At 43.6% G+C, this 12,622-nt stretch overlaps 1 protein-coding gene across 1 annotated transcript in view; it reads right to left on the bottom strand.

Annotated features, from left to right (window-relative positions):
- Nucleotides 1–12,307, bottom strand: part of DPP6 (dipeptidyl peptidase like 6) — a 405,874-nt gene extending 393,567 nt beyond the window's left edge. The window contains exon 1 of the mRNA XM_050971416.1: nt 12,013–12,307. Within this exon, the coding sequence (XP_050827373.1) occupies nt 12,013–12,213 (201 nt within the window). The 5' untranslated portion in view covers nt 12,214–12,307. The remainder of the gene's footprint in view (nt 1–12,012) is intronic.
- Nucleotides 12,308–12,622: the final 315 nt, after the last annotated feature.

The following is a 12,622-nucleotide window of genomic DNA, read 5'->3' as shown; positions in this document are numbered from 1 at the left end:
GAAGAAAAAATAGCTTGCTAATGACTGAATTGTAAAAATAGAAAAAAAACAATAATAACAATTTAGGCCATGTTTATACGTGCTCTGAATTTACATCCTGTGAATGTGCTGTTATCTTCCCTGAACATTCATGGGAAGAAAATTTTAACACCCCCTGAATTTAAATGGTCACAGACAGTGCAGGTGCTCCTGCCCATGGGAAAGAAGATTTTTAAGATCCCTTCCAACCCAACAAATTCTGTGATTTTCATGATTCTCTTAGAGACCTCTCCACACATCAAACACACTTTTCTATACAACCCTGTAATACAAACACAGTTAATCTAGGCTGAAAGTACACCAGAAAAAGAGAATATATTTCGGTGTAAACTGAAATGTAAAGTGTTTTCTAAGTAACAAATTATATATTGAATTTGTTATTCACATTTCAAACATACCATAAGGATAATTATTTTTCCTAAGACTGCAGGTGTAACACTGCATACTAGTCACAAGCTAAGTATTTATAAAATACCTTCTTACAGACTATAGAGAAGAGGAGAGAATGAGAACTATGCAGATTTTCTGTCAGGTATTTTATAAAGATATCAAGTATTTGGTGAATTCTAAAGAGGAAAAAAATGGGAAAAGTTATCATAGAACCAAAATACAGCAGAAATGGTTTCCAATCTCTTCCATCCCTCTGGAGGCACCAGAACACTTCATGAGAGGTGGAATAAGAGTAGAAGAGACATTTCAGGAAAAAACATCAGACAAAAATGTCCAGTCTTCCAGATTACGAAGAGCCTGCCCTCCTGTCAAGAATGAGCTGCTAGATTAGGCTAAGCAGAAGGAAAAGGAAAATATGGAATATTGTGTCTCAGCTACAAAAAATATTTTGCCCCATAAGAAAAAAAAAAATAGAAGCAAAATTCCTTATCTTCCAGTATCAGAGCTGGCTTCCAGTTCTGTGCCTCATGGCTTTCCTCTTTCTTCTTTCTTTTTCCTTGTCCTTTGTCTGTTTCTCATCCTCTTGTTTTTAATCTTGCTCCCAGAGTCTGCCTCATTCTTTCCCCCAGAGACAAATTAAACTGAGGACATTGATTGAAAATTCCCACCCAGGCTCCTAATGAGTGTATCAAGGCTGTGTCTCCTCTTGGGCAAAGGAAATCTCAGAGAGGTTTTAGTACACTAAAGCTGCCAGAACAGCCCAGACACCCCACACACACAGAAGGCAGAGAGCCTTTGAAAAAAGAAAAAAAGGAACCTTAGGGACAGCAACCACAAATTACTCCATTCTGCCCATCTCCCTTTCCATATTTGCTTCCCTTTTTCTCCTCAGTGGCCTCTCCCACCTCCCAAGTACATGACTTTTAACCCAGACAACCCTTCCATCTCTCAAAAGCCTGACACCCATGCTCATGCTTCCCCAGGACCAACCTTGTCACTTCACCACATTAGCTCAGGTTTCCCTTTGTGACAGCTCTTGGCATGTTTCCCCCCTACCAACCACTGCTCCCTTTTCCACTTTAGCAGCCAAAGCACAACAGTCTGATAACTGCTCACCCACTATCATGTATCTCCTTATTATCTGCTACATTATCCTTATCTAATTGCATGCACTTTGGCTCAATCTGACATTTTCAAAACTACAGATGCTTATTAGCTTTTCTTAGCTAAAAGAAAAAATGTGCATTATAGTGATTATCAGTTCCTGGCAGTGCCTGTGAAACATTGTAATGAGAGAGACCTTTAGCCCACCATGAGCAAGCACAATCAGGGCCTGTTTTGGTTATTAGCAATGCTCCTACAAATGTTGACACTGTCAGAATTAATGACAGAACTACTAATTATTAATAATCTCATGTTTCTGTCCATGGGTTCTTTTTAGCCCAAAAGCTTTAGGCCCAAAGCAAAAACTATTTAATTTTGCACCCTTCACAAGGAAGCCACGAATGAAGTCATGGCCCTGGTTCCTTTTTGGTGTCCAGGCGATGCAGGTCCTGCCTCACAAAGGTAAATTACAGGCTGAAGGTCCTGCAGCAGGTCAGTGGCACACCCAGGAACTGCAAGACTTCCCTAATAGTTATTCCAGTGCTCCACCACTGATTCATGTCCCCTCAAACAGAAGGTATCCAAACTTGCCCAGAAAGCAGTGAGAATTGTCCAGTCCTTGAAGAAACCTGTTTCAATCTCACCATCCTCAAACACAAAGAGTATAAACAAGGCAAGTACAATAGCAGGGGTTGCTGTGATCCCAAACTTTGGCTATGTCAGTTTTAATTAATTGCTCTTGTTTGCAATGACTCACTGAATGTGTTCTGACAAGTGTTTGTGCTGCAGTTCATAACAGAATAAAGAAGCTGCTTCAACAGCACCCACTTTATCAGAGACACCATTGTGAAGCACTATAATACCTTCAGTGTCTTCTCCATGTGTCTCCTCTTGTATCTGGCATTACACCAAAAAAATATTTAAGAAGAAAAAGAAAAAAATGAAAAAGAAGAAGTTAATATAGAGCAGGCAGAGGAACTGTATCAATAAAGTGCTTGGATTCAATATGCCTAGCAGTAAGAGAAGTAGAAGTGAAAATCTTTGGTTCACTATAAAGTATTTATGTGTCTATGGCAACATGGCTGTTGATTTCTACAGCTTCCCTGAGAACAAAGTAATAGAAGTTCAGTCTTTTAAATATTACTTTTCTTTTCTAGCACCCAGATGAAACAGAAAGAGAAAACCAAAACCAAAACCAAATCATATTTAATACAGGTTATACAGAAACATGAGGAACGATTAAGCAATAAATTACAAACAAAGATAGGATTCTACAGTCACATGAAACATAATCCCACAAGCAATCTGTGCAAATCTCAGAGCTGTGTATGCAATAAACTTATCTTGGGACAATCAGTCTCTTATGCAAGAGGTCAAACTCTATTTAAAGCAGATCCCAACATCCCCTTTGCTCTCTGCTCAAGTCTGCTGGTGCTTTTCCCTGAAACACAAGGCAGCCCAACCTGCCCATCCTGAGAGGAGGGCAGGGACACAGGCAGGAGCTGAACTTTGCAGTGCCAGAAGGAACATTCCTGGGAAGTGGCTGCACTGGAGCCATCTGGGTTTTGCTTGGCACCATCCTTAGGTGCCAGGGCAGGAAGATAAGGCTGCCTACAGCCCCCTGTTAGATAGGGAGGAAGAACTGACTCATGGCTTCCCAGCAGTGCAAAAAACCACAGAATTCTTCTCCCATGGGGTAGAGCTGAGGGATGGGACAGAGGAAGGGATGAGCTGTGCTTGTTGCCTCTATGGTTTATAAGGGATTCCCAAGTCTTGGGAGCAAATTGGAAGAGCCCTCCACCCCAGAGCCACCTCCAACAGCACCCTACCAGCCAGCAGCAGCAGCTGCCACAAGATTCCTTTTCTGTGACCCTGCTACAAGCATAAGTGTCTGTTTTGCTACTGTTAGCAGGTCATACTTTTTTTTCTTTTGCCAAAGGCTGGCCTTATAAATAAAACTCTTTTTAAATCCCCCTTAGCCAGAGGCACTGCAGGACACTTGAATTCTTCTTTGCAGACACAAACTGTACAGACCAGGCTCTGCACACCACTGCTCATACCCTTGAGAAGGGACAGCAGCCAGCACCAAGCCTCCTGCTGCTGGACTTCTCCCTCTGGCTCTTCCAGAACAGGAGGGAAGCAGCAGGCACAGGGACCCTGTGCAAACCTCCTGCAGGGTCTGCTCACCAAGTGCCTTCAGATCTCGGGCTTGGAGACTGCAGCAACATCTGTAATGGCTCAGTCTGCATGGGTTTCATTTCTCCTCTGACCAAAATGCCACAGCTACATTCTTTTACAGAGAGTTTGAGCTTATTTTAATGGAAAATAAGGAACACAAACATGCTTTTGTCATAAACACTTTAAAATCAGTGACTATGGTATAACTGGAGCTGAGGTTACCAAGCATTTCCCACTGCTGCATTTCCATTTCATGTAGCTCTGTATATCCAAAAGAGAAAGCCTGGGGAGAAATTTGCATTTGCTTTTGAGTTCTGCCTAGACTGAGATCTGCTTGAAATGCTGGAGCAGATGCTATTGACAAATACAGAAAAGAAATATGAAAAGCCCCAAACCACCCCCTCCCTGAAATACTATAATGAAAGCATTAAGAGACTCCTGTCCTCCCTTTTTGAATGCTTTAAACCTCCTTTTGCTCAAAGCAAACTCCAAAGCCTTGAAGAGCTGGAAAACTGTCAGAAATGAGTGCTAGATACAACAAAGACTTAGATGTGCCAGACTTCACAATGAGCTTTACACCTGTAAGAATATCCATGGTGATAACTGGAACAATTTTTAGTCTTAAAACCCCTGGGGCCCAGAACCAGAAACTGCAATAGCTCACAAGGCTGAGCCACAGCAGACCATTGCTGCCATAGAGCTGAGATGAACTGTCCATGTGCCACCTCAGCCTCCAATTTTCCATCTGCAAAGTGAACATAAATAATAAAATAACTATTATTATTATTATTATTATTATTATTATTATTATTATTATTATTATTATTATTATTATTATTATTATTATTATTATTATTATTATTATTATTATTATTATTATTATTATTGCAGTTTTAAAAGGCACAGAGACTGCAACTCCTGGAAGAATCTATATAATAGCTGAGCTCTACTAACAAGCACCTTATTTAAAGTAAAATAATTTACACCTCATAAGTGATAAAAAATGAAAAAACATATTCAGTTTTCCTCAGCAGAGAATCACAAAATTGGTCTTTTCCTAATTATCTCATGCACTTCAGTACCTCTGTGTAAACTCAAATGTTTGCAGAGTGAATGAGGACCAGACCCCTCCCTAGCTCTCCCCCTGACTCCATATTGCAAGTTCCCTGAGGCTTAACAACTGTATTAATCTTTGCTGTAATCTTTAGGAAGAATTTCAAGTGCTATTTTGACAAAATAAACTATGAAATATCTCTACATTAAAGTGCTTGAAAAATAAGATGCAATTAAAGCTCTGGTTGCATGTGGAAAATTTATGTTCCCAAACACTCTACAGGAGGAAATGTTGTGAAAGACTTTTCTTTCCACTACAGGGAAACCACTGCCCATTCCCCCTTCAGAACACTTTCCTGGATTGTCCCACCACACTCTGCCTCTGTTCCCTCCTGCACTGCTTTGTGCTGCAAAACCTCCATGAGCCCAATGCCCATTCCCACTCTCTTCTATAGTTATGTACTGGCAATAAAGATTATGGCACAGTGATCTATTCCTATAAATGAATGTACACACTCAAAATATGCTTTCACTCAGTAAACTCACCCACACTGAATCTTACCAGTACCAAACACCCACAATTTAATGAATACACATAATATTTTCAAAGGTGCATATATCAGTAGAAAAAACTAATCCAAAATGAGTATTTGTGCATCTAATTAGGAAATATATTTGGGTATCTATTTTTGTGTTTGACCACAAATCTTTTGAAACACCTTGAAATGACAAACTTAAATTTTCCGTGTGTACTTTCAAAAAGACACACTGTATCACAACCAATGAGTGAAAATCAGTGAGTGAAAGAGGCTTTTGGGAAAACAAAATTGGCTTTTTTTTTGTTGCTTTCCTTTGGAAGAAAAGAGAAAAACATTCCCTTAAAAAGAAGGTTTGATTCTTCCCTCCTTCCTCCACTTAAAACTATTCTGAACCATTAAAACTATTAAAACTATAGTTCTTAAAACTTAAAACTATTGCTGAACCACTTCTTATGAGCTTTGAAAACAAATATTTCCACCAGAAGGTGAAAAAGAGAGTTACAAAACTGCCACCAGTTGCAGCAGACGCAGAGAAGGCAGGAGGGAGCTGAAGAACCCCCACGTGGAGGTGTGAGTGTGTAAACAAGGGGGTGGCCGATGTTTCCCTGCAGAAGCCAGGAAAAGCCAAGTGCTCCACAGGAGAGATGTGATCACCACACGCTGCCACCCCTTGGTCACGGGATGAAAATGCTCGCACCTCACGGCAACGTGCTGGCAGTCACGCTGCTCACCAGGCAAAAATCCTGGAAAAATCAACCTGCACTCAATGAACTGTAATGGGAGGGTTTGCTGCACTGGCACAAGCATAAATATGTTAGCCCAAAATAATGTAAAGCTTTTTATTTTATGGGACAAAATCTGCTGGCTCCCAAAAAGTATTTTCCAAGCTGGGATTACACCCTAAGGACTGCCTTCAGTCTGGCCTTTCCTAAAACAAAAACTCATAAATGGGTGGAGAACAGCACATATTCACAGGTTTACAATTTTTTTTCCCACCTCCCATGTCTTTAAAACCCCTTGGAAACCAACTTGAGCTGCTCCAGCCCTGGGCTCAGTCTCTGCTGTCTGCACTGGAGCTCCCAGCTCAGAAAGAGAAACAACATGAGCCGAGTACTCCACGTGAAGCACCCCAACCTATGGCACAGTTCACTGCTATTAGAGAGATGATTCAGCCTCTTCACACAGTTATTTCTGAATACTTAAAAATACATTTTCTCTGGTAGATTTTTTAGTGTGTGCATCATCACCATGGCTAGTGAAGACTCCAGAAACAGATTTTAAACTGGCAGCAAATATCATAAGTTTGTTTAATTATAGATATAGCCATAAAGTGAAGTGTAGAAAGTGTATCACTTGCAGATCAGTGTCCAATATTCAGTAATCACAAAATATATGATGAGCTTCTGTGCAAATATAACCCATGATTTTCATAAGGTTTGTAGCTGTTCCTTTTGAAGGAAGTAAGCTGCAATTTTTATTCCTTTCAAAAGGTGAGCATACAGAATGTCAGCTGGGCCTATTTCCATGGAAATATCCATTCCCACTGGCTGCATCTCAATGGCTGGAGAATAACCGAGTTCAGCTCCAAGAACTCACCAACAAGATTCTAAGAGAATCTTACAGACTTAAGAATAGGAGATTCCTACAGACTTAAACAGTTGGTTTTGCCCATACACACAGCAGTACAGATCTATAGATAGACTTCTGCTTACCATTCAACTTGTTATAGCTTACAACAAAGTCAGGGTTTCTGCAGCCCCACAAAGTCCTCTATACAATCAATCCATTCATCTCTTTAGGAGAAAAACAACCCACTTTTGAAATGCCTGTCTCCTGAAGCTCAGGCCTCAACATTTCTGAGGGTTCTGTCCCTGATACACATTTCTAGGAGGCAATATCTCCTCCTGTTAGACAAATAATGAACTGAAAATTAACACTTTCAATTACATGCAACAGCAAGTCTGATGTATTTGATTCTCACTTTCTCAGACTCACTCTGTTAACAAAGGGTATTTGAATTACTAAATCCTTAATTTATCCAAGCACAAAACACAGTTTTACTGAGGCCCTTCAAAATAATCTGTATTTATATCTGAATGAGAACCTTCTCAAAAGGTAAATAAACATGAATAATCAATTGCAGAACTAATAGCGTATAACATATGGCCAAATGTAGTTTTAAGCAAATTCAAAAAAGAAAGAAATATTCAGAATTCAGTTGTTGAAAGAATATTCAGAGGAATGAAAGCTTTTATACTTTGGGACTGGCTTTTTTTTATATGCTTAAGTCTCCTATTACAGCCAATAAGAGTTTTGGCTAAGTAATGAACCTGTAAGAATGCAGCATGTGGGTTTTCATATTAAAAAAGCTATGATGTTTCACTGGAAGATTCAATTTTTAACAGATAACTCAACAATTTACTTTAAAAAGTACTTCTGTGAGTGACTTATAAAAGGGATCAATATTCCACATTACAGGAAAGAGCTGGATTTTTTATGCACCTGATTAATGCATTGTTATCATCCCAGTAATTAAAAGGAGCGGCGTTACACACAATCAGCATGATACATCTTACTCAGCACCTCCTGGCAGTTGCCGGCAAAAATTAAACTCATTAATCATTGTGATGCCACGAAAAAAGGCTGGAAAAGATGAAGAAGCTCTATTTTATGAGAAAACAGTTCTCAAGTCAACATGTAGGAGAAAATCCCTTCCACTGTACAATATGCAAAAACATTTATCTCATCAGTCTAAAGGGTAAACCAATCAAAATTACCATTTAAAAGGTAACCTCATCAATCTAAAAAAGAGAATTATGCTAACAAAGTTGTATAACCTGCTATACCACCACACTAAACTGAATGAAGAGTTCTCAGAGATGTTTCCTCATCTAAATAAATGTAGTAAAAAGCTAATATTACAACAAGGTAAATATGTTATCTGAATTTTGTTTAGAGCTGTTGCAATAACTTTAATATCAATGATGCCACAGAGCCAACTAGAAAGTGCTGTTCTGGGGTCACTCATACAGAACCTAATTTCTTTATTACTCCTCTTGTAAATAACATTACTGTCTCATCAGATGAACAATTAACAAGAACATTTTGCAAGACTTAATCCAGGTTTTGTTCTGTGGTTAGGTCTGCTATATGTATTTTCTCAGATACCCGCCATGAGTTGAATCACAGTAAAAACTTAAAAATTCTAAAAATCGTAGTAAAAAATTTAAAATTCAAAAGAATGCTGTGATCTCTACATTGCTGTATTTTTATATTACTAAAACAATGCTCTCAAGTGTGTCTCAATGGTGCCTGTAGGTCAGCAGTTGTCATATAAAATCATTACTGGTTTTGATTTGAATTTTCTTAGGGAGTTACTACCACCTTTTAACTCTTTATAGAATTCAAGCAGTATTTTTCCATCAGTAGTACTTCCAGTGGACAGAATGCTTACTTACAATACTGTGACCTTCAAAGGCAGCATCCTGTCTTTCCCTCTGTTTTGTTCTGCATTGAGGTCTGTGCTGGTGCTTAAAAATACAGCACACATATTTCAGTAGGAAAAGTCATCATCAGTAACCCATAAAATACACGCAGTTCTCTCCCTTTTATTAATCACAGGACAAAGTTAGGAACAGAACAGTCTCATTCTCAGGTTTGTTTTGAAATTTCCAAATGTGGGAAAGGAGAAAACCTTTTGTTTCTGTATGTTTAAGTTCTAGATTCTTATAATACATTGATGTCAGAAGATGAAAGACAGCGTGAATGCCTCAGTTGTGCAAGACAGAAAACAGAACTCTAATCTTAGGAAAGAGTTTCCAGTGCTGTCTCCTTAAGCCCTTCCCCTGATGAGCAATAGCACGTACTCCTGGCACCCTGCACAATCAGGCCACTCTCCCTGGGCTTGTCCCATGCTTTTTGCCAGCTCTCTGCCACACTGTCCCCCTTTCCTCAAGGCTCTCAGGCCCCCTCAGGGCTTCATTTGCTCATCCAGAGTGAGCCTGACTGCTGCCACTCTGTCTCTGCTGCTCTCGCCACAGACAAGGGCAAGAGGTCACTGTTAGCTCACCCCAGCACGGGTCCTGGGAGTGTTTGGAGAGCAAACAGCTCCCTCTGACCAGGGGCAGAACGGTTCGGCACTATGGACAGCTCCTTCTGACCCGGGACAGAGGGGTTCGGCATTATGGACAGCTCCTTCTGACCCGGGGCAGAGGGGTTCGGCACCTCGGACAGCTCCTCCCTGGCACAGAAGGGGTTCGGAACATCAGATAGCTCCTTCTGAGACAGGACGGGTTCGGCACCTGGGACAGCTCCTTCTAACCCGGGACAGAGGGCTTCGACACCTCGGACAGCTCCTCCCTGGGACAGGAGGGGTTCGACACCCCGGACAGCTCCTCCCTGGGACAGGAGGGGTTCGACACCCCGGACAGCCGCCCCCGTCCCGCTCCGCTCCTGTTCAGCACCGGGGACACCTCCAGCTGTCCCGCCCTCTCCTGCCGGAGCCTGGCCCTGCGGGCCGGACCCCGCTCCCTGAAACACTCGATTTAAAGACCATTTCCACTGGTTTGTCACGACTTCATCCTCCCGACCTGAACGACCGTCTGCCAGAAACCACCAGCTTAGGTTTCCCAGACTCTGCTAGAAGGGTGCCCCTGTGAACTGTCTAGCCGGTCCAGGGGACTTTCTCGGACAGGTTGCCCCCTTTAGAAACAATTTACACAAAGTGTCCACGTGGGTTAAGGAGTCACCCCAAATCCCTGCTTCTGGTCACACTTTTCTGCACTTCGTTGCAGAAGACACCAGGCAGGCACAGACAGCAGTGCCCCTCAGCAGTGCCCAGCAGTCACCGGGCACCAACACGACTCTGAGGGGATGGGGGAGAGGGGGAGGGGGGAAAGAAAAGAAAGGGAAAAGAAAAAAGAAAGAGAGAAAAACTTTCCTTATAGAAGTTAAAGGATATTATTATTATTATTATTATTATTATTATATTATTATTATTATTATTATTATTATTATTATTATTATTATTATTATTATTATTATTATTATTATTATTATTATTATTATTATTATTATTATTATTGAGCCTGTCAGCAGAAATCACTCGCACATGCTTAACTGCAGGATTTCCTCTGCTTCCGGACTCAGCGCTTCTGATGACCAGAGAAGAGGCTCCAGACATCTGCTGTCTGCAAGTCCAGGAAAACGAAATTAAAACAATGAGGAAAATGTGCCTGAGCCCAGCCCTGGAGGTGGCACTCCGCTGGCTCGCAGCGACACCTAGAGCCAAGCACACGCCGGGAAGGGCCCCGTCTCCCCAGCCACACCAGGAGAGAGTCACGGGTGGGTGCGGGCACCGGGGGAAGGGGCTCGGTGTCCTCTTGTACTTTGCCAGGGCCAAGGGGCAGCAGTGCCAGGATCGTTGCCAGTAAGCAGGCCACAGGGAAGAGTCAGTTCAAGTCCCTGTCACTGCTGTCCCCGGGGGCTGTCAGCATTCAGTCACCTCAGGGAGAGGTTTAGGTCAATTGGCCCCATCGCTGGCAGGAGTGCACTTGCTCTGTGGACCACAAAAGTCTTTACAAAGGGACGGGAGAAGGGACAGGGATTTAAAAGATAAACCGAGGACATTTCCCTGCATACACAACTCTCTCCTATGAGTGAAGCAGTTCTGCCGTTGTGGTTGAAGCTGTGCCTTGCTTGGGAAGACACCCAGAGCCAAAGCTAAACCATGCTGCAAAGCTAACGCGTCCCACTTGGGCAAGAAGTATTTTTAACAGACACAAACATTATTCCCAGCTGCAGCCATTTGCTTCCCCTTTTGTGTGCTTCCACAGAGGCAAAACACACTCAAATCCCTCTGCAAACCTAACACCAGCCAGCCATGCAGAGCCACATGTTTTGATCTATCACTGGCCCTTGTTCTCTGAGTCTGTTTCCCCTCCTCGCCACCCCGAAAGAAAGAGGGGCGATCGACCCAGAGTAGTTTAACTCCATCGGACACCGCAGGCAGCCAGCGGCCTGGATTAGTCACTCGTTACTAAGGCGATATGCAGATGCACCCTTTGAAGGAGCGGAAGGTGCGCGGCCGAAGTTTTCGGCTTCCCCGGGGGGACTCGCCCGGAGGCAGCGGGGACGGGGGACAGAGAGACCCAGAAACGGCTGCTCAGGGGTTAAAAAGTTTCCCTGCTGCCAGATTAGGAGGAGGCTGACAGGAAAGACAGGAGGGAGGGACAAGGTGAAGGCTTCTGCCCCGGGAGAGTGTTAAAGGGTAAAACGCGGAATAAAAATTAAAAAAAAAATTAAAAAAAATAAAAAGGGGGGCGGGGACCCTTGTCTCGTATCTTGGGGGCAGAAGGACGGAGCTGTCACTTGGCATTTCCTAAGGTGCTGACCCCGCGCCCCTCGGCCCCGCTCCATGGGAGCGGAGAGCCGCGCAAGGAGCTCGGTAACGGGGAGAGCTGCGGGGCCAGAGCGGGGGCGAGCGAGTCCCGGCTCCGCTCGGCTCCCAGCGGGCTCCGTCCCGTACGATCCCCGGCACTTCAGGGCAAAGAAGAGCAGTTCAAAGACCCGCCTGGAAAGAAGAGCGGACAAACCGCAAGAAATCGCTGCCAGCTTAGAGGGGCACACAGCCATCCCGCAGGACAGGGGGCGGAGAGGGGGGGGCACCCAAAACCCAACCCAGCCCCACGCGAACGACACCGGCGCTTACATCCTCCTCCTCGCAGTCACTTCGCGACTGGTACTGGAAGCGGGGCCGGCTGCCTTCCTGTTGCAATGGACGCGGGGTCTTGCCGGCAGCGCCGTCCTCCTCGCTGCTCTGGGCGCCCAGGAGGTGACTCGCTTCGGGGGGAACGGGGAACGAGCGGGAGGTGTTGATCTTCCCGCTGAACCGCTGGTACAGTGAAGCCATGAAGTCAATCCGCGGGAAGAGAGGGAGAGGGAGGGCAAGAGAGCCGCTTCTTTTTTTCTTCCCCTCCTCTCTTCTTTTTTGGCTACAGCATGCTACACGCGGGTGAGGATCAGTCCCACATCAGCGGGAGGGAGAGAGAGGGATCCTGCTCCCCGGTCCTCTGCACCGGCACCCGGAGAGAAGCCGGGGGAGTGATGAGAGGAAGAAGAGAGAAGATAGATAAATAAATAATAAAACGCAATCGAGCCGTAACACCACAGGCCCCGGGAATGCTGCACCATCCAGTGTTGGGAAGGAAAAAAAATAGAAGAGAAAAAAAATATATAACCAAAACACTCCAAGAAGACGTACCCCCGATAATGGCGCCTGAGTGGATCGGCATTAAATGTGCTTTGGGGGTGTGCGTGTG

Source organism: Serinus canaria, chromosome 2 (assembly GCF_022539315.1).
Source record: "Serinus canaria isolate serCan28SL12 chromosome 2, serCan2020, whole genome shotgun sequence".
Lineage (NCBI taxonomy): Eukaryota > Metazoa > Chordata > Aves > Passeriformes > Fringillidae > Serinus > Serinus canaria.
Note: the sequence above shows the minus strand (reverse complement) of the source record. Positions and strands in the feature narration are given on the sequence as shown.